Below are 25,829 nucleotides of genomic sequence, written 5' to 3'. Positions count from 1 at the left end.
CCTGGAGGGGGAACGTAATAGGGTGCCCGAAGCATAATGAGCGCAGCGAGCCATGCGAGGGGACGCGGTACACCTATACAGTGTCCATGTTAACCTATGTCAACATACACACCCCAAAAAATTTTAAAACCTGTGTCGACTTTCTGACTTGTCGACATTTTAAATATCGGGATTTTTACAGTGTCGACATTTTAAATGTAGTATTCTGACCATGTCGGTATTTTCACCTTGTCAGTATTTTGATCATCGGTCAATTGTCGCTATTTTAACCATCGGGATATTGATTGTAGGTAAATCATACTAATCTCGGAGGAGGGTCGTGTCTTCTGTAGAACCAGGTGACACAGTCACTAGTTACCTACTGTATCATCCTCATGTATTATATCGTTTTTTTATATGGCGCCAGTAAGTTTCTGTAGTGACGTACATGGAAGTATTACAGCAATCTATACAGTATAAAAAGATATAATCAGACAGTACAAGGGCAAGCATTAAACAGTGAGATATTGCTATAACAAAATCCAAGACCGTAATCACTGGATGAGAAAACGGGACAGAGAGGGTCACTGACTGTGAGTGGGAGCGCTCTGGAGACCAGGGTAGAGCAAGGTGAGAATAAAGAGGGTGGGGAGTCCTGGCGGTGAGAGCTTATACTCAGTGGGCGGTATTCAATTGTTTGCAACATCAGTTGGGTGTCTGTTTCTCTTACGTCCTAGAGGATGCTGGGGACTCCAAAAGGACCATGGGGTATAGACGGGATCCGCAGGAGACATGGGCACACTATAAGACGTTGAATGGGTGTGAACTGGCTCCTCCCTCTATGCCCCGCCTTCAGACCTCGGTTAGATTCTGTGCCCAGAGAGACTGGACATACACTAGGGGAGCTCTCCTGAGTTTCTCTGAAAAGACTTTCTGTTAGGTTTTTTATTTTCAGGAAGACCTGCTGGCTACAGGCTCCCTGCTTCGTGGGAGTGAGGGGAGAGAAGTCAGACCTACTTCTTCTGAATTAAAGGCTCTGCTTTTTAGGCTACTGGACACGATTAGCTCCAGAGGGTTCGATCACTTGGTGCGCCTAGCTGCTTGTTCCCAGAGCCGCGCCGTCATCCCCCTCACAGAAGCCAGAAGAAAGAAGCCGGGTGAGTATACAAAAGAAAGAAGACTTCAGTGACGGCAGAAGACTTCAGTGACGGCAGAAGACTTCAGTGACGGAGGTGCGCCCCATGCTCCCACACAACGGCACTCACAGGGTGCAGGGCGCAGAGGGGGCGCCATGGGCAGCAGGTTACTGAGGCTTTAAAACTGGCAAGTAAGCATATTTTAAGTGCCTAGGCACTAAATATAAGCCCCCCACCAGTATAAATGTTTGAAATTGAGCGGGACTACAGCACGCCGGGAGGGGGAGTGGCTTAGCCCTCACAGCTTACCAGCGCCATTTTTACTCATCACAGTCATTGCAGAGACGTTTGCCCGGACCTCCACTCTCCTTATTAAGTACAGGGAGCAAAACTGCTGATTGGGTGAATATGTTGACTACATTGAATGCAAATGTGGCGTTATTGTCGAAGAGGCTGGATAAATCTGATTCTCAGACACAAACGTGGAGAAAATCCAAGGAGGACGCCTTATCCCAGTTACAGGCCCCCTCAGGGTCACAAAAGCGTTCATTTACCCAAATAGCTGATACGGATACCGACACGGACTCTGACTCCAGTGTCGACTATAGTGAGGCCAGTTTACATCCAAAATTGGTTAAGAGTATTCAGTACATGATTGTGGCTATTAAAGATGTTTTACATATTTCTGAAGTACCTGCTGTTCCTGATACAAGGGTTTGTTTGTATAAGGGTTAGAAACCTGAGGTGACGTTTCCCCCCTCTCATGAACTGAATGCTCTTTGTGAAAAGGCTTGGGAATCGCCTGATAAAAGGTGGCAGGTTCCCAAGAGAATTTTTATGGCATATCCTTTCCCCTCTGACGACAGGGAAAAGTGGGAGTCATCTCCCAATGTGTACAAGGCTCTATCCCGGCTGTCCAAGAAGGTGGCGCTTCCGTCTCCCGACACTGCTGCCCTCAAGGATCCTGCGGACCGTAAGCAGGAAACGACATTAAAGGCCATTTATGTCACTACGGGTGCACTCCTCAGACCTGCCGTGGCGTCGGCTTGGGTGAGTAGTGCTATTGCTAAGTGGGCTGATAATTTGGCATCTGACATGGATACCCTGGATAGGGATAACATTCTTTTGACACTCGGTTATATCAGGGACGCTGCAGCTTACCTACAGGATGCGGCGAGGGATATTGGCCTCTTGGGATCAAGAGCCAATGCCATGGCAGTCTCGGCCAGGAGAGCGCTGTGGATTCATCAATGGAATGCGGATGCCGACTCCAAGAAAGCTATGGAAGCTCTCCCTTATAAAGGTAGTGTCTTGTTTGGTGACTGCCTCGCTGACCTGGTGTCTACCGCTACAGCGGGTAAGTCATCTTTTCTTCCTTATGTTCCAGCACAACAGAAAAAAGCACCCCATTATCAGATGCAGTCCTTTCGGCCTAATAAATACAAAAAAGGAAGAGGCTCGTCCTTCCTTGCTTCAAAAGGCAGAGGAAGGGGAAAAAGGTTGCCTGCTGTGTCGAGCTCCCAGGACCAAAAGTCCTCCCCGGCCTCTGCCAAGTCCACCGCATGCCGCTGGGGCAGTCCGTGCCGGTGGGGGCGCGTCTCCGACTCTTCAGTCAGGTCTGGTTTCACTTGAGCCTAGATCCTTGGGTGTTGACTTCAGGAGGTGCCCCCCCCCCCCCACACACACACACCAAATCAGCCTTGCCAGTTTCTATCCCAGAAAGGGAAGTATTGAGTGCTGCGATACAAAAGCGGTGTCTCTAGAGTGTCATTGTCCCGGTACCCCCGTCCCAACGGGGAGAAGGGTTTTATTCGAGCCTCTTTGTCGGGCCAAAGCCGGACGGCTCAGTCAGACCGATCCTGAACTTAAAATCCCTCAATCTGTATTTAAAAACTTTCAAGTTCGAGATTGGATCTCTTCAAGCAGTGAGCTCCAGTCTAGAAGGGGGGGATTTTGTGGCGTCAGTCGACATAAAAGATGCCTACTTACACATCCCGATATATCCTCCACATCAGGCTTTCCTGAGATTTGCGGTTCAGGATTATCATTACCAATTTCAGACGTTTACCGCTTGGGCTTTCCACGGCCCCGAGGGTCTTCACCAAAGTGATGGTGGAAATGATGGTACTCCTACGCAAGCAGGGTGTCACAATTATCCCGTACTTGTACGATCTCCTGATAAGGGCGAGTTCGAAGGAGCAGTTGCTAAGAATTGTGGAACTCTCCCTGACTGTTCTGCAACATCATGGTTGGATTCTAAATTTGCCAAAATCTCAGTTGATTCCGACAACTCGGCTGCCCTCTTGGGCATGATCCTGGACACGGAATTGCAGAGAGTGTTTCTTCCGGCGGAAAAAGCTCTGGAAATCCAACGCATGGTCAAGGAGATTCTGAAACCGGCAAGAATGTCGATTCATCAATGCACTCGAGTGCTAGGGAAGATGGTTGCGGCTTCCGAAGCCATTCCGTTTAGCAGGTTTCATGCCCGGGTGTTTCAGTGGGACCTGCTGGACAAATGGTCCGGGTCTCACCTGCACATGCACCGGAAAATAAGTCTATCTTCCAGGACCAGAATTTCTCTCCTGTGGTGGCTGCAAAGTTCTCACGTTCTGGAGGGACGCAGGTTCGGGATACAGGATTGGGTCCTACTGACCACGGATGCAAGTCTCCGAGGCTGGGGAGCAGTCACACAAGGAAGAAGTTTCCAGGCAAAAAGGTCAAGCCAGGAAACTTGTCTCCACATAAACGTTCTGGAGTTGAGCCATTTACAACGGCATTCTGCAAGCGGAACACCTTCTTCGAGGTCTACCTGTCCTGATTCAGTCGGACAACGTAACAGCGGTGGCGTACATAAACCGCCAGGGCGGAACAAAGAGCAGAGCGACGATGGCGGAGGCCACAAGAGTTCTCCGCTGGGCGGAAAAACACGTGAGCGCTCTGTCAGCAGTCTTCCTTCCGGGCGTGGACAACTGGGAAGCAGACTTCCTCAGCAGACACGATCTCCACCCAGGAGAGTGGGCTTTTCATCAAGAGGTATTTGCAGAAGTGACAAGGCTTTGAGGAATTCATCAAATAGACATGATGGCGTCTCGCCTCAACAAGAAGCTTCCGAGGTATTGTTCCAGGTCAAGGGACCCCCAAGCCAGTGCAGTGGACGCCCTGGTAACTCCGTGGGTGTTTCAGTCGGTATATTTGTTCCCTCCACTTCCTCTCATTCCAAAAGTGTTGAGGATCATAAGACGAACAAGAGTTCCGGCAGTACTCGTCATTTCAGATTGGCCACGGAGGGCCTGGTATCCGGATCTTCAGGAATTGCTCATAGAAGATCCTTGGCCTCTTCCTCTCGGAGAGGACCTGTTGCTGCAGGGGCCGTGCGTATTTCAAGACTTAACGCGGCTGCGTTTGATGGCGTGGAGGTTGAACGCCGAATCCTAGCTCGAAAGGGTATTCCCGGGAAGTCATCCCCACTCTCTTTAAGGCTAGAAAGGAGGTCACGGCGAAGCATTATCACCGTATCTGGAGAAAATATGTGTCGTGGTGTGAAGCCAAGAAAGCTCCTACGGAGGATTTTCAGCTGGGTCGTTTCCTCCATTTTTTGCAGGCAGGCGTGGATGCAGGCCTGAAATTGGGTTCCATCAAAGTGCAGATTTCGGCTTTATCTATTTTCTTTCAAAAAGAATTGGCTGCCCTTCCTGAAGTTCAGACTTTCGTGAAGGGAGTGCTGCATATACATCCTCCGTTTGTGCCACCCGTGGCACCGTGGGATCTTGACGTGGTGCTACAATTTCTTATGTCTCGCTGGTTTGAACCTTTGCGAAAGGTTGAGTTGAAATTTCTCACTTGGAAAGTGGTCATGCTTTTGGCCTTGGCGTCCGCCAGACGGGTGTCGGAATTGGCGGCTTTGTCTCACAAGAGCCCATATTTGATTTTCCATAAGGATAGAGCGGAATTGAGGACTCGTCAACAATTTCTGCCGAAGGTGGTGTCTTCGTTTCACATAAATCAACCTATTGTGGTGCCTGTGGCAACGGATGCCGTGACGGTGCCAAAATCTCTCGATGTCGTAAGAGCTTTGAAAATTTATGTCACCAGAACGGCTCTTGTTAGGAAAATGGAGGCTCTGTTTGTCCTGTACGCTTCCAACAAGATTGGAAATCCTGCTTCCAAGCAGACTATTGCACGCTGGATTTGTAATACGATTCAGCAGGCTCATTCTACGGCTGGATTGCTGTTGCCGAAGTCAGTGAAGGCCTATTCTACCAGGAAGGTGGGCTCATCTTGGGCAGCTGCCCGAGGGGTCTCGGCACTTCAACATTGCCGAGCAGCTACGTGGTCGGGTTCAAACACTTTTGCTAAGTTCTACAAGTTTGATACCCTGGCTGATGAGGACCTCATGTTTGCTCAGTCTGTGCTGCAGAGTCGTCCGCACTCTCCCACCCGGTCTGGAGCTTTGGTATAGACCCCATGGTCCTTTTGGAGTCCCCAGCATCCTCTAGGACGTAAGAGAAAATAGGATTTTAATACATACCGGTAAATCCTTTTCTCCTAGTCCGTAGAGGATGCTGGGCGCCCATCCCAGTGCGGACTATTACTTGCAGTTGTATTGGTAGTTGTTGTTTTCGGTTACTCGAAGGTTGTGTATCGCTTATGTTCAGCTTGTTGCTGTTTTCGTTCATACTGTTATCTGGTATTCCTGCTATTCCAGTTGTACGGTGTGTTTGTGGTGTGAGCTGGTATGTATCTCACTTTTAATGTAACAAAAATCCTTTCCTCGAAGTGTCCGTCTCCCTGGGCACAGTTCCTGTAACTGAGGTCTGGAGGAGGGGCATAGAGGGAGGAGCCAGTTAACATCCATTCAAAGTCTTATAGTGTGCCCATGTCTCCTGCGGATCCCGTCTATACCCCATGGTCCTTTTGGAGTCCCCAGCATCCTCTACAGACTAGGAGAAAAGGATTTACCGGCAGGTATTAAAATCCTATTTTTTCCTATCTAATACCCCTTTTCCATAGCTCAAAAAACATGAGTAAATGCACGGGGGCGCGCATTTACCCATGTTTTTTGCTAGTGGAAACGGCTCCCTCAGGAAAAACCCTGATCAAATTACCCGGGAATCCTACCCGGGTAGGACACGGGAATGGAAGAAAAAGAGAAACACGCACACAAATGATACTTACATAAATTTGTTGAATCAGTCTCGGGAATTCAGCTTTTCAGTGGGCGTTAGAACCTCAAAGAGATAGAATAGAACACAATAGTGTAATATCATCACAACATTTTCTATGGAATTTTGTGGGGAAACTCGTACCCGTTAATTCGTCTACCAGGTTAGTGATAGACCAAATGCACATTTGGAGACCAGGAAAGCATATAACTTCCTCACACAGTCTTCTTCCCGTCCCTTCTGATAATCACTCCTCCAGATTTACATGTGGGTACAAAGAATCACCACCATAGTGTAAAACCACAATATATTTATTAAACAAACATCGATAAAATTTAGCCTCCCACCGTAGTAGGTGGTCTACTAAAAGCAAGTAGACAAAAATAGCTTAGAAATATGGCCAAGATGTTAAACCGCAAACATGAGGACTCCTACCAGATGGAATGGTCTACCATACAATGTAGACAATAACCCAGGATTACTGGAAAGAACCTCAGCCGTCCCCGGAAAGCAGTCCTTCCGTCCTGGGTAGTAGTCTTTAGGCTGCGACCCGCATCGTAGGTGGAAAAGGGGTATAATAGACAGACACCCCATCGACTTTTCAAACATTTGAATTCTCCCTAGTATGTCATCCTAGTTACAGTCTGCTGCATTAATAGGTCACACTCTCTCCTTTCTGTCTGCGTTGAATGGTGGCTGCTATGTGGTAAGGGCGCTGCTACCGGTGTACTATACTGGGAGGTTATTTGGTATAGAGCGGGGATAGTTGTCTCACTCATGGCTCAGTTTAAAGCAGCGTATTGATTTCTTGTTATACGTGCAGTGGTTTCCGGCAGGTGTCTTCTGCTGATTATCATCTTTCTAATTGTCTACTGCAGACACATTACGCCTGACGCATCTGGCAGGAAAGCAAAGCAAGAACGTCTTCACCTCCGTTCACAGCGCGTCTCTCGGAGCGGACTTGACTCACGCCGCCGTGGGGTTCAAAGCTCATCTCATTCGCCTGATTGCTAACCTGTGCTTCCGAAATAAGGAAAATCAGGATAAGGTGGGAGTATTACTTAGATCAGTGTGTTTTATTGCTCTACGAGTACACCTCGCCATGATGTAATAATGAGTATGTTTAGAAAATGTAATACACACAATTATTTTGCCAGGTTCACCATAGAGTGTCGATACAGGTCTCTGTCTGCGGATTCAGCAGCACTTTCACTCCACTTACAGTGTGATTCCCTGCTTAGTATATCCATTAATCAGACAGGAAGCATTGGGAATGGCTGCACAGGTGTCATAAAATGTCTAAACTTCTTTATAGAGGGGAGTATGGTTCAGTTACCCAGCTCGCAGGGAATATACTGAGTGTGTCTGCATGTAGCACACTACTACCTTATTGTTACCGGCGATTTAGAGTTGTTCCATGACGAGCCCCCTCCCAACTGTAAAAGTCTTGCCTTTGCGTCAGCCAGAATCAAAGGTGATTACAACAAAAAAGGTATATTATTTGTTTCTCTAGCATCCATAAGGGATACTGGGGTTCACTTAGTACTATGGGGTATAGACAGGGTCCAAAGGAGCCGATGCACTTTAAATTTCTTCAACTGGGTGTGCTGGCTCCTCCCCTCTATGCCCCTCCCACAGGCAGTTTAGAAAAAAGTGCCCTCAGGAGAGGATGCACATCTCTGCAGCTCCAGAGAGTTTTCTTCAGTTTCTTTTAAAACTTTATTCTTTTCGGTATGCGGTCTGGGCAACAGCATACCTGCACCGTGGGAATTAGGGGGGAGGACGGTTACCGGTCTCTTCAGGCATCAGAGCCGCTTCCCCGCTGCAGGACCACCGTCCTGAGAGGTAGTTATACAGCGGGGCACTGCGCCTTTGCTGTCGCAATCTCAGCACACCACACACCCCTAACAGATGCCTGAAGGTGAGATGAGCGGTGAGTACAAACCGGGGGCCCCGCTAGGGGTGTTCCCCGGTTCTTGGTTCAGCGCAAACGCGGGGTGGCATACGGAACCCTCCCTTGGAGGATCCGCTATAGCCCCCTGCGTGCGCTGGCCAGCGGTAGTGAAGACAGGTACTTTTACTTAGTTTTACACTATATGGGAGACTTTGCCAGTATAAAAAAAATACTTCCTCAGAGTGCAACCAGCGGTGTTTTGGCGCCTTCCTCTGCTTACAGCTGCAGCAGCAGGCACACACAGCTCCCCCAGACACTCAGGGTACGCAGGAAAACTGGTACAGGGGTGTAGCAAAAGGGGAGAGCCGCTATTGTACACAATTTGTGTCCTGAAAAGGACAGAAACTCCGGTGTTAAACCGTGATAAAACAGCTTGCAGTCTCACTGGGGCTGCTTAGCTTGGGTGTGCTGTTCCTTCCTCTGTGTCTCCCTCTCACATACAGTAAGGGCAGGCTTGCTATTATATTACTTGTCTGTGTGTATATAAGTGTTGTCTACTGTAAACATGGTAAAACACCAATTATGCAGTGTATGTCACACCAGATTCTCTCCCTCTACATCTGGTTCCATATCATGTGAACAATGCAGCCAGTCCTCACAACTCAGTGAGGAGGCAGGGGGAAGGAGAGTCAAGAGCCTTCTTGGCTAGATGCCATAAAATCCACAATGTCTGATATATCATCTCAGCTCACTGCTAATACTCAAAAGACACAACAGCTGCAGCAGGCTGTTGCAGACCTTGCTGCAAGGGCAGATGATAAACAGCCCCCCTCTCTAGATCAGGACCACTAAAACATGGGTTACCTGCTTTACTCTCAGAATCTGATGAGGAGATACAGGAGGAGGGGGAGGAATTGTATCCTGTTACTAGGGATTCCCCTTCTGCACAGGGTATTGAACCCCTCATTCTGGCTATACGGGACGTGTTAAAACTCCCTCTAGAGGACACTGCTGCTCAGCAGTCGTTTTTATTAGCACAGAACAAACTCTGTGTCACTTTCCCTGATTCTGCAGAACTGGATGACCTGTTTAAGTTAGCCTGGAAAATTCCAGATAAGAAATACCAAATGACAAAATGATTTTTGCATACTTTCCCATTTGCTCCTGAAGGCAGGAGACGTATCAGTCTCTCGCCTATCTAAAGAGGCGGTACTACCAGCTCCGGCTCCTTTACCATAAAGGACCCTGCGGATAGGAAAATAGAGACTACGCTGAAGTCTATTTACACAGTGGCTGGTATATCACAAAGACCGGTCATAGCCGGTTGCTGGATGATGCATGCCATTCATACGCAGGCTACTCAAATTCAGGAGGTCCTCTCGGGGGATATGTCTAGTGTTCACTCTAGGCTGTTTTAGCAGGGTGCCGCGCCCTGCCCATTTTTTTAGCAGGCAAAACCCGCCCTGCCCCTTTTGCGCCGCGCCCTGCTAGAACAGCTGCCCGCTTCCTGCCCTCCCAGCGTGTAAAGATGCCGTGCGCATGCGCGCGGCATCCATTCATGCATTGGGAGAGAGCTGGGGGAAGCCCAGCACCGACGGAGGTGCTGGGCACGCCCCCAACAGTGACGTCAACGGCCACAGACGCCCTCTATATCAGTGTCTGTGGGCCGCACCGCCCACTAAAATGATGGGGGCGTAGCCACGCCCCCTAATTTGCATGGCCACAACCCCGTTTTTTTGGGGGGGCGGCTTCGTCCCCGAACTCCAGCGCCCTGCCTAGAGGGAACACTATATGTCCCTGGTCACTACGATGACTCTTCTAAAATACATTCAAGACACTCCACGTGTCCTGTGTGACTCTCTCTCTCTCATGCTAGGACCACTGCTATGGCAGTGTCGGCGAGCAGAGCTTTGTGGCTGCGTCAGTGGAGGTGGGTCCTCGACTGCGGCACTTCAGCCGCGTCTGGGAAAGCTCCTGCCAGTATGCCTGGGTAAGAGACCTAATTTTTCAGGGCTAGAAGCTGGAGTAGATAAAAGCGAAATCCCGGGAGCTTCTATTGCTCAGTATATAGACCGCACTATTCAGCTTCTGTCACAACATGGGTGGATTCTCAATTTGCAAAAGTCCCACCTGGAGCCTACTCAGCGGCCCCTGTTCCTGGGAATGTTTCTGGACACAGTAGCTCAGAAAGTATTCCTCCCAAAGGACAAAACACAGATGCTTCAGGAAATGGTCAGAGCTGTTCTACGGCCGACTCGGATATCCATCCATCTTTGCATACGATTGTTGGTAAAGATGGTAGCCTCATACGAGGCGATCCAGTACAGAAAGTTCCATGCCAGAACATTTCAGTTGAAACCTCCTAAGTAAGTGGTCCGGATCACATCTACAGATGCATCGGATTATATGATTATCACCTCAGGCCAGGATTTCCCTCCTGTGTTGGCTACAGTCCTCAAGCCTACTGGAAGATCAAAGTTTTTGGATTCAGGATTGGATCCTCCTTGTGACTGATGCGAGTCTGAGGGGATGGGGAGCTGTCATCCAAGGGGCTCAGTTCCAGGGCAGGTGGTCAGCCCACGAAGCCCTGCTTCCGATCAACATTCTGGAACTTTGGGCGATCTGCAACGCTCTGCTTCAGGCCTCTCCTCTGCTCCAGGATTGAGCTGTTTAGGTTCAGTTGGGCAACGCCACGGCCGTGGCTTATATCAATCGACAAGGAGGGACAAAAAGCAGAGAGGTGTCAAGGATACTCCTCTGGTCGAAAAGAAATGCAAGAGCATTGTTGGCCATCTTCATTCCAGGGGTGGACAACTGGGAGGTGGACTTCCTCGGTCGTCACGATCTCCACCCGGGAAAGTGGGGCCTACACCAGCAGGTGTTTCAACAGGTCATCAATCTGTGGGGCTGTCCACAGATAGACATGATGGCATCTCGACTCAACAAAAGCTTCCATGGTATTGTTGGAGAACCAGGGACTCTCGGGCGCGGGCAGTGGATGCACTGACGACGCCTTGGACTTACCAGCTGGTCTACCTGTTTCCTCCAATTCCTCTGCTCCCGAGGGTGCTAAAGCGAATCAGGAATCAGAGTCCTGGCAATTCTGATTGCCCCAGATCGGCCTCGAAGGTCGTGATACGCGGATCTTCTGGACATGTCCGTAGAAGACCCTTGGCCTCTGCAAATGAGAAGAGATCTTCTTCAACACGGACCGTTCGTCTACCCGGACTTACGGCGACTTCGTTTGACGGCATGGAGGTTGAGCGGAACACCCTAGCTCACAAAAAGGTTATTGCAACTATGGTTCAGGCCAGAAAGCCTGTGACGTCAAAACACTATCATCATATCTGGAGAAGATATGTCTCTTGGTGCGAGGAACGCATGTATCCGCCTGCAGAGTTCTACTTGGGACGTTTCTTGCGTTTCCTGCAGGCTGGTGTGGATAAGGGCTTACGTCTGGGTTCCATTAAGGTTCAGCTCTCGATTTTCTTCCAGAAGAAATTGGCAGTATTGCCAGAAGTTCAGACCTTCTTGCAAGAGGTACTTCACATACAACCTCCTTTTGTCTACCCACGGCACCCTGGGATTTGACTGTAGTGTTGGAATTTCTACAGTCCTCCTGGTTTGAACCTCACGTGGAAGATGGTGATGTTACTGGCCCTGGCTTCTGCTTGTCGTGTTTCCGAATTGGGGGCCCGATCGTGTAAAAGTCCTTACTTGGTCTTTTACGAGGGCAGAGCGGAGCTCAGGACTAGGCAGCAGTTCCTGCCGAAGGTTGTCTCTGCGTTCCACTTGAATCAACCTATTGTGGTTCCGTCAAGTTCTGGCACTTCTGCTCCTCCGGAGACATTGGATGCGGTGCGAGCCTTAAAGATCTATATCAAGAGGACGGCTAGGATCAGAAAGACGGATTCCTTGTTTGTGCTCAATGATGCGCAGAAAAAGGGTTGCCCTGCTTCTAAGCAGTCCATTGCTCGTTGGCTTAGGCTTACTATCCAACAGGCCTATGTCTCGGCAGCCTTAGCGGTTGCACAATCTCTGAAGGCCCACTCTACAAGATCAGGGGAGTCTCAGCCTTGCAACTGTGCCGAGCTGCTACCTGTTCGGGGAAGAACACCTTTGTGAAGTTCTACAAGTTTGATACCCTGGCCAAAGAGAATACCCAGTTTGGGCAGGCGGTGCTGCAGATGTCTCTCCACTAATTCCCGTCCGTTCTGGAAACTTTGGGACGTCCCCATCGTACTAAGTGAACCCCAGTATTCCTTATGGATGCTAGAGAAAATAGGATTTTAAATACCTACCGGTAAATCTTTTTCTCGTAGTCCATAAGGGATACTGGGCGTCCGCCTCAGTGCGTTGACTTTCCTGCAGGTTGTTTCTTATATATAAGTTTAACTGTTCAGCTGTTGCTGTTTTGGTTTCCAGCCTTTGCTGGTCAGTTTGTGTTGCGGTGTGCTGGTGTGTGAATCTCACCACTCGTTGTTATGTTCCTTCTCTCAAGTATGTCCATTCTCGCACTATTTTACCTATAACTGCCTGTGGGAGGGAGCATAGAGGGGAGGAGCCAGCACACCCAGTTGAAGAATTTTAAAGTGCGTCGGCTCCTTTGGACCCCATCTATACTCCATCGTAGTAAGTGAACCCCAGTATCCCTTATGGACTACGAGAAAAGGATTTACCGGTAGGTATTTAAAATCCTATTTTCTGTGTAGTTGCACCTAGAAGAGAGTTGCAGCGAACAACCAAAGCAAATAAATAAGTAGCGAATAAATATTATTATTATTAGGGCTCGTTCAGAGATGTATATCTTCATAGGGTCAGTACGGCTGGTGTAATGGTTAGCATTACTACCACACAGCACTGAGGTCACGGGTTCAATTCCCACCATGGCCCTAACTGTGCTGAGTTTGTATATTTTACCCATACTTGCGTGGGTTTCCTCCGGGTACTCCGGTTTCCTCCCACAATCCAAAAATATACTGGTAGGTTAATTGGCTCCCAACAAAAATTAACCCTAGCGTGAATGTGTGTGTGTGTACATGTGATAGGGAATATAGAGTGTAAGCTCCACTGGGGCAAGGACTGATGTGAATGGCCAAATATTCTCTGTAAAGCGCTGCGGAATATAAATAAATAAATTATTGAGAAATTCAGGAAAAATCAGAAATAAAATTGTGCTTCCCTGTCATCCTTAGGTTCAGTTATGTGGTGATGGACAGGTTTGCACTTCTGTTTGTCCACTTATTTTATGATGGACCGCCACCAGCTGTGGTATTGCCTAGGACACAGGTTCTCAAACTCGGTCCTCAGGACCCCACACGGTTCAAGTTTTCCAGGTCACCTGTAGATTTAAAAAATGTGACAGTTGGTGATACACAGTACACATGCTTGGTGACATGGAAAACGTGAACCGTGTGGGGTATATAGATTGTAAGCTCCACTGGGGCAAGGACTGATGTGAATGGCCAAATATTCTCTGTAAAGCGCTGCTGAATATGTGTGCACTATAAAAATAACTGGTAATTAATAAATAATAAATAAATATGGGGAATAGATTTATCAGTGCACGTACATACGCTTTATAGTGCAATATGCACAGAGAACAGTGTTTCATGCTGTATATGTGTCCCGCTGTACATTGCAGAACACAGAAAGAGAGAGATAAAGTGAAGAAGTTGCCAAAACGAACCAATCAGCGCCTGACATTTATCTTGCACAGCCTTTGAAATTGCAGAAGCTGGTTGGCTGGTTTGGGCAACTTGTCTACTTTGTCTCTCACCAAGGCTTGATATATCTCCCCTCCAGAACATTGGGATTTGTAGTGGGACACATCTGGAGATCTGCGAGTATGTCAGGTGTAGAAATTTCCTGTATAGCACAGGTACAGGTGGCTGTAACCCTGTTATCTTAGGAAACCTGCCAGCGTTTCTGATGGGTCACAAACTAAACTTACCTGAAAGTGTAATTCTCTGCGGAAGGTAAACACTGATTCAACATTTGCTCTCCATAGCGAGTCTTTTGATGGCAAATTTCATAATTGTTTGCCAGAGATTTATCATATCACAGCCGGGCTCCTTGAAGGGAATTTGTATCTGAAGCCCCTTTAGCTGGTGAAGGGTTTCCATCCTGCTGAAAACTGCTTGAGGGGCAGGAAAGATTAGGCAAATATGCTGAGTGCTCTCATACGTTGATGTTCACTTAGACCTTCAAAGACCCTACGAAAACCAGAAGCCCATCCCAATTAGTCAAATAATTTATGATGAAGTAATGAAAAAGGGTATTTGTACAAATGACCCCCCTTCCCCCAATCTATTAATCTATATAAACTTCCTTGTATATATTTCAGAGCCTGCGGAGGTAGAATTGTTATTTCTGGTGACAGACAGTAATCCTTGGCGTTTCTGTATATCCTGACAAAATGGAAAATCAGACATAAAGGCGTAATATAGCTGTATTTATTTTATTTATTATTCGGAAAGACTGGGTCTCTGGGTTTTCCGGATATGTGTTCCCTTTCCCCCTTTATAATGTACTATATATACTACATTTCATTTAAACATTGCCTGTGTATTTCCGCACTATGCTCTGGCCAGTCCCCCTCCTCATTAAATTGGTCATTTTGATTGTAGGAGCAAGCACTTGCCAGACAAATGACACGTGTGTGTGTGTGTGTGTGTGTGTGTGTGTGCGCGTGCGTGCGTGTCAAAACACAGCGATTTCTAGACAATTACTTCTAAGGGGTCACTTTCTCTAGCATCCATAAGGGATATTGGGGACACTTTAGTACGATGGTGTATAGACGGGGTCCAAAGGAGCCAGTGCACTTTAAATTTCTTCAACTGGGTGTGCTGGCTCTTCCCCTCTTGTTATTTTCAGTATGCTGTTTGGGCAACAGCATACCTACACCGTGGGAGTTATAGGGGAAAAGGTGTGTGTGTGGGGGGGGGGGGCGGTCAACGGCCATGCGAGGTGTCAGAGTCGCTTCCCCACTGCAGGACCACGACCTGAGAGGTTGTTTGTTCAGCGGGTCACTGCGCCTTAGCTGTCGCAATCGCAGCACGCCGCACACCCCTAACATTAGTCTGAAGGTGACGACAGTGGTGAGTGAAAACCGGGGGCCCCGCTAGGGGCGTCCCCCGGTTCATGAAGCGGCTGACACACAAGGGTGGCATACAGGACCCTCCTGGGGGGGACCCGCTATAGCCCCTTGTGTAAACTGGCAGTGGTTAATGAAAACTTGCATTTATGTTATGTTTTACACTGTTGGGAAACATTGCCAGTATAAATATAATTGAACCTCCGGCGCCATTACAGGGGGCTTCCTCAGAGTGGGCTCAGCTGCAGTTTGGTGCCTTCCCCTGCATACAAGCAGCAGCAGCAGGCACACAAGCTCCTCCAGACAAGCAGGAACACGCTGGAAACGTTGTACAGGGTGTATCTAAGGGGGAGAGCTGCTATTGTGCACCTTCTGTGTCCCAGGGTGGATATATACATATTTCTATAATATAGCGTATACAGTGTTTCACTGAAAAAACATCTAACAGCCTCACTGGGGCGTGGTAGCTTGGGTGTGCTGGTGCCTTCTCTCTGTCTCTCCCTCACATACAGTAGGGACAGGCTTGCATTATACTTGTCTGTGTGTATGTGTATGTCTGTGTTGTTACTACAATCATGGTAAAACACAAGTTGTGCAGTGTGTAACACCAGATTCTCCCCTCTATCATCTGGCTCCATTTCATGTGAACAATGCAGTCAGTCCTCACAAATCACTGAGGAGGCTGTGGGTGAAGGTCCAGAGCCTTCCTGGTTAGGTGCAATCAAAAATCTGATGTCTGATATGTCATCTCAGCTCACTGGAAATGCCCATAAAACTCAGCAATTACAAAAGGCTGTTGCAGACCTGGCTGCTAGGACATCCCCCCCATCACCCCATCTCTACAGGTCCACAAAAACGTGGATTGCCTGCCTTACTCTCAGATTCTGAGGAAGAAATACATGAGGATGGGGAGGAAGTGGACCCCATTGGTGGGGATCCTCCTTCTGCACAGGGTATTGAACACCTCATTCTGGTTATACGGGAAGTGTTAATACTCACTCTAGAGGACGCTGCGACTCAGCAGTCATTTTTCCTCTCACAAAACACACTGGGCGGGATTCAATTCTTTTCACCCCTTTCCACACCCGTTCTATTTCTGCCCTCAGGGGCGTGGTATCATAATTTCAGCTCGCTACCCCTCGAGTAGGGAGGCACCCAACCCTATACACAGCAAAACCTGATCACTATGGGCGCAATACGCACGATAATGGAGATCGTTTTAGAAAGGAAATTGGGCGTGATATGTCATTTGAATCCCACCCACTGAGTGTCACTTTCCCTGATTCTACAGAATTATAGGACCTATTTAAGTAAGCCTGGAAAAATCCAGATAAAAAATACCAAGTGTCAAAACGGTTTTTGCACACTTTCCCATTGCTCCTGAAGGCAGAACATTTTGGGAAGTACCAGCAGCTGTGGACGTATCAGTCTCTCGCCTCTCTAAGAAGGCGGTACTACCTGCCCCGGGCTCCTTTACCATAAAGGACCCTCGGGATAGGAAGATAGAGACCACACTGAAATCTATCTACACAGCTGCAGGTATGTCTCAAATGCTGGTTATAGCGGGTTGCTGAATGACACATGCCAATCATATGTGGGCTACTCATATACAGGGGAGCCTCTCAGGCGATATTTCCCTGGTTACTACAGTGACTTTCGTAAAACACATTCAGGACACCGCTCGTATATTGTGTGACTCTCTCAAAGAGATGGGCAATATTAATGCTAGGACCACTGCCATGGCAGTGTCAGCATGCAGGGCCTTATGGTTGCGTCAGTGGGTTGCGGATGCAGAATCCAAGTGCAGTGTGGAGTCTCTTCCCTTTTCAGGGGAATGGCTCTTCGGGGGAGAACTGGATATGTGGATCTTTAAGGTTACTGCTGTGAAATCCACATTTCTCCACTCTGGGGCCCCGCCAGCTAGAAGGACCTACTTGGGGCCCTCTACTCAGTCCTTTCCGTCCACCAGCTTTCGATCTAGGGCCAGAGGTGCCTCCAATGCGGCTAGAGGCACCAGAGGTAAGCTTAAGAAACCAGCCGTTGCCGGCTCTCAGGAACAACACCAGTTCAGCTTCCACTAAAGCCTCAGCATGACTGTACACGCCCACTCCGTGGGAATCTTGAGGTGGGGGCTCGGTTGCGTCACTTCAGCCACATCTGGAAAAGTTCCTGCCAGGATGCCTGGGTAAGAGGACTCATCTCTCAAGTATACAAGCTGGAGTTTGACGGTGCTCCTCCCCAACGTTTTTTCAAATCAAGCTTACCAGCTTTGGAGGATACGCGTGTTACGCTGCTGTTGGCCATCAAAATGTCAGTTCAGTCACAAGTCATTGTTCCAGTGCCACTGCAACAATAAGGACAAGGTTACTACTCCAATCTGTTCGTAGTGCCGAAAACCAGACCGGTCAGTAAGACCCATTTTGAATCTGAAGCCCTTGAACCCTTACCTGAAGGTTTTCAAGTTCAAGATGGAATCTTTGCGAGCAGTGATTGCAGGCCTGGAAGAGCAGGAATTCCTGGTATCACTGGATATCAAGGACGCCTATCTCCATCTCTCGAATTGGCCTCCTCATCAGGCTTATCTGCGGTTTGCCCTGCTGAATTATCACTACCAGTTCCAGGCGTTACCCTTCGGTCTGTCTACAGCTCCGAGTGTGTTCACGAAGGTGATGGCGGAGATGATGTTCCAGCTCCGAGTCCAGGGGATCAATATTGTCCCTTACCTGGACGACCTCCCGATAAAGGCAAAATCCAGGGAGCTTTTATTACTCCACATAGATCGCACTATCCAGCTTCTGTCACACCATGGGTGGATCCTCAATTTACAGAAGTCCCACCTGGAGCAATCTCAGCGGCTCCTGTTCCTGGGAATGCTACTGGATACTGTGGCACAGAAAGTGTTCCTTCCAGAGGACAAAGCGAGAACACTCCATAAGATGGTCCGCATGGTTCTCCGACCTGCTCGAATATCCATTCATCTTTGCATAAGATTTTTGGGACGGATGGTGGCCTCATACGAGGCAATCCAGTATTGAAGATTCCTCGCCAGAACATTTCAATTGGATGTCCTGAGCAAGTGGTCCGGTTCACATCTTCAGATGCACCGGATGATTCAAATGTCACCTCAGACCAGGATTTCACTCCTGTGGTGGCTGCAGTCTTCAAACCTCCTGGAAGGCCAAAGCTTCGGGATTCAGGATTGGATCCTCCTCACAACGGATGCGAGTCTGAGAGGATGGAGAGCTGTCACCCAAGGGGCTCAGTTCCAGGGCAGGTGGTCAGCCCACGAAGCACTACTTCCGATCAACATTCTGGAACTTCGGGCAACTTATTCAGGTCTCTCCTCTACTCCGGGGTCAGGCGATCCAGGTTCAGTTGGACAACGCAACGGCAGTGGTGTGCATCAGTCGACAAGGAGAGACAAAAAGCAGGGCCAGCATGCGAGAAGTATCACGGATACTCCTCAGGGCAGAAAGAAATGCAAGAGCACTGTCCGCAATCTTCATTCCGGGAGTGGACAACTGGGAAGCATATTTCCTGAGTCGTCATGATCTCCACCCAGGAGAGTAGCGGCTACACCTTCAGGTGTTTCAACTAATCATCGACTGGTGGGGATGCCCACAAATCGACACGATGGCGTCTCGCCTCAACAAGATTCTTCGTTGCTATTGTTTGCGAACCAGGAACCCTCAGGCGAGCGCAGTAGATGCACTGACGTCGCCTTGGCCGTATCGGCTGATCTACCTATTTCCTCCAATTCCGTAGATCCCGCGGGTACTCAAGAGGATCAGACATCAAGGTGTTCAGGCAATCCTGATTGGCCCCGGAGATCTTGGTACGCGGATCTTCTGGACATGTCCGTAGAAGACCCTTGGCCTCAGCCGCTAAGAGAGGATCATGACCAGTTTCCTCCGAGTTTCCCGCCATGAACTGAGTTCCCGCTTCCATCTGAGACGCTGTGTATCTAAAAGGAACCAGTCACAGCATAGGCGGCTGTGTGCCTGGTGCGTCGGTGTTCACTTGGGCAAATACTGGGCTGCTTTGTTTTGACAAAGCTGCAATGCAATATGGTTTTACCGAGGAGCAATTACTCCTTTATGTGATTCTATCTGTCACATGTTGTAAATAGTCTGTGAGCAAAAAGTTTAGCCAACAACGTTACACCTTGCCTGGATACGCCATGCAGCGTGAGCCGTGCCAATCGGTATAGAGTATTTTTCCTACAAATGTACGTCTTAGTCGCAATTGGGTGCAACAAGACCGCTCCAAAAGACTGCACTGATCACTTTGAGATGCGACACTTGTATATCTGTGTGTGACGTTGTCTGAATCTGACATTCCGAGAAGGACTGTGTAGAGCGTCTGCAGCAATAGTGTACAAGGATACAAGGACGTGGACCTCCCAAATCTAAATCCCCCCCCCCCCCCCTTCCCCGACACGCACACACAGAATACCCCATGGTTTTACCAAGGTGCAAATATGGCAACGCTCGATGCAACCTCTGAATGATTTCCGGAGTAAAAATCTGTTCTGATCTGCAGTTAGATTGAAGATACAGGTTGGTGTCCTCTGCTGCCCTGTCAGAGTGCAACTAAAAATGATATAGTTTCACTTTAGAAAGTGTCAGCATTGGGATTGATGCTCCTACTAGGTCCCAGGTAGAGATCAGGTGGAGGGGAGGTTCCACGCAGCCCTCTCTGAGCTCCAGCCTGCCTTGCTTTTCCCAGAAAAGCCCTCACTTGCCTGTACAATCCAGTCTCTCATGATAGATGGCGTTGCCGGTCATGAAATGATCTCTTCAGGGGCGGAAGAATGAATGAATCAGAGATCAGAGCGTGTCTGCCAGGCTTACAGAAGGCCGGAAACATTCGTACCCTAGAGCTGTGTGCGCCACCATCCGTGGTGATTCACAACTTTTGTCTCTTATGTGTTCCTTCTCATTTCCTTCTTGCTGGGACGGTGTTACACTCATTTGCATTATGCCAGTTTTGAAGTTGTCGTCTGCAAGATTTAGCATGTTTCACGTTATTTGTTTTGCAATATGATTTTATGTTGGTATTAATAAATCCTGCTTAATGTCATGCCTTGGTATCGGACAACACGGTGAAAATAGAATCCTCTTGTGAAGAGCGTTTCTATTTCCCAAGAAGCCGCTGAACCAGTAAGATTCTAGTTTTCATTTTTCTAGTGCAATTTAGAAAATGAGAGCAACCATCTTATTGGTTGTTATGCCAACACCACGTTTTCACTGTGCGCAAGTTACAATATACCCTTACCGAGTGCTTATTTTCTGCAAGCCAGCAGCGTGGTTTATTCGGCCTCTGCTTTCAGGTAACGCTGCAGTCCAGGTACGGTGTCTTTCCTGTGTGCAGTTCATTCTGTGCCCCAGATGTCCACCCAGTGTACTTGTAGGTGTGCAGTGCCACGCCACATCTTTTATACCTTTGTTTCATTTATAACCGCTTATGCAGGACTTTTATTGCGTGCCTTTAGTAATGATTATAGGGGATAATTCAGACCTGGTCGCATGCAGGCTATTTTTTGCACTGCTGTGACCAGGTAGTCGCCTCCTACAGGGGGAGGGGGTAATCGCTGTGCAGGGGTGCGAACGGCTGTGCAGAGAGCTGCACAAACAAAAGTTTGTACAGTTTCTGCACAGCGCAGGACTTACTCTGCCGCTGCGACGATCCTGTTGCTGACGTCAGAAATCTACCCCCCGAACGGCTGGGCACGCCTGCGTTTTCCTGGACACTCCCTGGTAACGGTGAGTTGCCACCCATGAACGCCTTCTTCCTGTCAATCTTCTTGCAATCGCTTTCTTCGTAGAATCTGTCGCTGTCCGGCGACCCCCCCCGTTCCCGGCCTGCGACGCGCATGCGCTGTTCAGATCCGATCGCGCGGCTTCAAAAAAGGCAACGTACGATCGGTTCTGAATGACCCCCATAGTTTGGGATTTACACCACTCTCCCTGAACTGTACAGGACGTCCCCCTGTCCACACCTTGGGGCAGATGTATGAAGCCTGGAGAAGTGATAAAACAGTGATAAGTGCAAGGTGATAACATACCATCCAATCAGCTCCTAACTGTTAATTTACATATTGGAGCTGATTGGCTTAGTACATCTGCCCCTTTGTTCCTCCTGTAGTGATTGTCCCTTTAAAAAAACATCCAGCATCCCACACGGCCGCCGAACTTGGCCGTCATTGGGATGGTGTAATGGTTAGCATTATTGCCTCACAGCACTGAGGTCATGGGTTTGATTCCCACCATGGCTGTGTGGAGTTTGTATATTCTCTCCGTACTTGAGTGGGTTTCCTCCGGGTACTCCGGTTTCCTCCCACAATCCAAACATATACTGGTAGGTTAATTGGCTCCCAACAAAATTAACCCTAGCGTAAATGTGTCTGTGTGTACATGTGATAGGGAATATAGATTGTAAGCTCCACTGGGGCAGGGACTGATGTGAATGACCAAGTAAGTATTATAATTTTTTTTTTTTTTTTAGCAGGATCAGAGAAGAATGACCATAACCAAATAAGTCTGCCAGATCTTCTGTGGATGTAGCCTTGCTCAAATCCTTCTATCCCTTCATGTAATACCAGACAGACTCGATGAAGTTGAGATCAGGGCTCTGTGTGGGCCATATTATCACTTCCAGGACTTCTTGTTCTTTTTTACGCTGAACAATAGAATGAAAGAACTGGTCATGTCAAAAAATCTGTGCAACATCACGTGACCTACCAGCAAATTGTATGAATATTATTAATAGGAATTATAGTACTCATCTTGGTTGAAATGATAAAAAAAAAGCACGTTCTATGGTGTAGTTTGATGGTTGCTTTGCACCATTTAGGCACTTGTGCGCGAACATTGGTGAAAATATGTTGGAAGCTCATTTACCTCATGTGCTCTGTAGTTAACACAATTTTTTTTGCCTTCTGTATATTATGGATTTTTTTCTGTGTTGTAATTATTGATTTGCATTATGCATAGTGCTGGAACTGGCAGCTGTAATTGTGGTATTGTAGGTTATTAGATGTATATAAAAAGGCTAGAAACAGGATTTCATAATGTCTGCATGTGAAAAATCTCTAGAGAGACTGGAAATTGGAGCAGAGTTTCTTCATGATCATCATCATCATCATCAGTGTAGGGCAAGCCTGTGGTATACACGCACGCACGCACACATACACACACGTATGTGTATATGTATGTGTATACATATATATATATATATATATATTATAAAAGTCATAGGATAGGTGTCTAGTATTGTGCAGAACCCCCTCTAGCCCAGCGAAGTACAGCAACTCAATGGGGTATCGATTCCACAAGTGGACGGAAGACCCCTGGAGAAATGGTGACTCATGCCATCTGGATAGCTTCCCACAGCTCCCTGATATCTGCAAGTGCAGGATCTTGGGTGCGACTGGACCTCTCAACTGCGTCCCATAAATGCTCAATTGGGTTCATGGCGGGCGAAAGTGGTGGCCACACCATTCGTCTGAACTCTCCAGAATGCTCCTCGAACTAGTTCTGGACAATTTGGGACCGATGGCATGGTGCGTTATCCTGCTGGACTATTCCATCATTGTGGAGGTACACTAAGTCCATGAAGGGATGCAAATGGTCATCAAGCAATGCAGCTTAGCTGTTACTGGTCAATGATATGTTCAAGCCTTTTTGATAACTGGGAACTATGGCCTCATGGGGTAAGCTTCACACCCGGACCCTAACATCAGCCCGAAACAACTGGAACTGTGACTTTTGAACCTCATCACATGTTGCTAGTTCTGCAGGTCCAGTTTGCGACGTCACAAGCCCAGGTGAGGTGCTGTGTCCGGTGTCCTAAAACAGGGGCACTCTGGCGAGTCTTCTGTTTCCATATCCCATGGAAGCTGAAGAGCGCTGCACTGACATGCTGGATATGCATCTGGTACCTCCTGCATTGAATGTGGATGTGATTTGAGCCAGTGTCGCCTGTTTGTTACCATGGACATTTCTGGACAGATGCTACTGGTCATGATCATTAAGTACCCATGTACCCATTGCAGTGTCCACGGTGGGTGGTAATGCCTTTCATTTATTTATTAACCGTTTCTTATATAGCGCAGCAAATTCCATTGTGCTTTAAAACAAAACTCTGTATTAATAAACAGTTATAGAGGTAGGAAGTCCGTGCTCGCAAGCTTACAATCTAGAGGGAAATAGGGATTGCAAAGGTTCTTGGTGGGCTGCATGATATGGCCACAGAGCAATGATGTACCACGGTTAGGTGGAAGGGAAACTGAGAAACAAGAAAATATGTGAGGATATGTGTGGATTGTACAGTAGGGATGTAATTGTATAGAAAAGCTTATGAAGGTTATGTGAGCAATTCCGGAATTTGATCAGCTTGTCTGAATAGGTGAGTTTTCAGGGAACGCTTGAAGGTTTGGAGACTAGAGGAGAGTCTTGTTGTGCGTGGTAGGGCATTCCACAGAGTAAGTACAGCCTGAAGAAAGTCCTACAATCGTGCATGGGAGCGAGTAATGAGTGTGGATGAGAGACGTAGATCTTGTGAAGAGGTCGGATTAGGAGATATTTGGAGATAAGAGAAGAGATCTACATTAGTGTAGTTTGGTTAATGGCCTTGTGTGTGAGTAAAAGTATTTTATATTGAATACGGTAGAATACAGGTAATCAATGGAGGTACTGACAGTGGATCTGCAGACGACGATCGTCTAGCGAAGATGATTAGCCTCACAGCTGCATTCAGAATGGATTATAGTGGTGAGAGTCTCTTTTTGGTAAGATCAGTAAAAAGGCTATTGCAGTAATCAATGTGGGAGATAAGAGAGCATGGATTAGAGTTTTTGCAGTGTCTTGTGTAAAGTATGGTCATATTTTGGATATGTATTTTAGATGCATGCAACGTGATTTTGAGACAGATTGAATTGGGGAGCAAAGGACAGTTCAGAGTCCAGGATGACACCGAGGCGGTGAGCTTGTGGGTTAGGATGGATTGTTGACTTCTCAACAGTGATAGAGATATCAGGTTGGTAACAACTATTGGCCGGTGGAAATATATTTAACTCAGTTGTGGAAATATTAAGTTTGAGTTGGCGAGATGACATCCAAGATGAAACATGGTGACAAATGTGGGAAGGATAGATGGATTTGAGTATCATCTGTGTACAGATGATACTAAAATCCAAAAGAGCTGATTAGTTTACCAAAAGATGTGGTAAAGATTGAGAAAAGTAGAGGACCTAAGAGTGAACCTTGCGATACTCCAACTGATAGAGGTAGGATGGAGTAGGTGGATTCAGAGAAGCGGTCACTGAGGGAGCGATTAGGTAGGATAGGAACCAAAAAAAGGTCTGTGTCTTGAAGACCTAGGGTTACTATTGTTTGTATGAGAAGAGAGTGGTCTACAGTGTCAAATGCAGACCCATAAAAACATTATGGGTGTATCTGTAAATAGTGCAATAAATCTGTGCATTTTTTTGGATACCCCTTTTGTGATTTATCCACATATCTGCTATAAAATCGTTGCTTACCAGTGGAAACCTTGAGGCCTGCTGCCAATAAAGATACCTTTCAAGGAATATAGGGCACATCAATAAGGTGAGTGCCCCCTCTAAGGGACGGGTTGTGGAATCATTGTGACCTTGGAGAAATAAATATAGATGAGAAGACTGTCTAAAGAAACCTTTTGATGTATATATCCCGTATTGAGGAGGTTAGTCGTAAGGTGCGAACCTCTGAGAAGTTGTGAAGTGATACGTATTGGAAGAATCCATGTGTTCTATGAAGTCGTATATGGTTCTGAGAAACCATCCATTTATTATCTGCAGCGCTTGTGGACCACCCCATATTTTTTGTATAGATTGTCTCAAGGAGTTGTGCTCTTGGGGGTTGGTACTGAGCCGCAGCAGGGGCGCGAGCGACTATTTTCTGTTTGTTGTATAAGTCTCTCAAGTAGCTTTGGAGCAAGGGAGCTGAGAGATGGGACAGTAGTTCGAGAGAGTTAGGGTCAGAATTCTTTTTTTTTTAAGAATGGGAGTAATCACTGCATGCTTGTACAGTGAATGAAATATACCAGTAGAGAGAGAAATTACAGATGTTAGTTAAGGTTGGAATGAGCACAGGAGCCAGAGCTTCACTTATTTGTGAGGGTATTGGATCGAGAGGAGAGGTAGTAGAGCAGCAGGATGAGAAGAGTGTTGATACTTCACCTTCATTTGTGGGATCAAATGAAGAGAAGGTGCCAGAGGGTTCAGGTAGGGAACTGACCAGGCCACTGGCTGAGGAAGAGCATACCATTTCATCTTGGATCTTATAAATCTTGTCCTTGAAGTAGGAAGCAAGATCTTGTGCTTTGGTTGAGGCTGGTGGGTTGGGTGAGGGAGAGTTCAGAAGTGATTTTAAATGTATTAAAAAGTAATTTGGGGTTAGAGGCTTGAGCAGAAATGAGAGTTTGGAAATATGTTTGGCAGTGTCCAGGGTATTACGATAAGAGTGGTAGGTAGTCTTATATGTGAGGAAGTTGCTTGGAATACGAGATTTACGCCACTG

The 25,829-nt window shown here is 47.5% G+C and overlaps 1 protein-coding gene across 2 annotated transcripts in view; it reads left to right on the top strand.

Moving 5' to 3' along the window:
- The window catches only part of ATXN10 (ataxin 10), a 345,162-nt gene that overhangs the window by 226,664 nt on the left and 92,669 nt on the right, over nt 1–25,829 (top strand). For both annotated transcript variants that reach the window (XM_063928886.1, XM_063928887.1), the window contains exon 9: nt 7,156–7,325. In XM_063928886.1, the coding sequence (XP_063784956.1) occupies nt 7,156–7,325 (170 nt within the window). The remainder of the gene's footprint in view (nt 1–7,155; nt 7,326–25,829) is intronic.

Source organism: Pseudophryne corroboree, chromosome 6, assembly GCF_028390025.1.
Source record: "Pseudophryne corroboree isolate aPseCor3 chromosome 6, aPseCor3.hap2, whole genome shotgun sequence".
NCBI lineage: Eukaryota > Metazoa > Chordata > Amphibia > Anura > Myobatrachidae > Pseudophryne > Pseudophryne corroboree.
The sequence above is the reverse complement of the archived record's forward strand: the minus strand, read 5'-3'. Positions and strand labels throughout refer to the sequence as shown.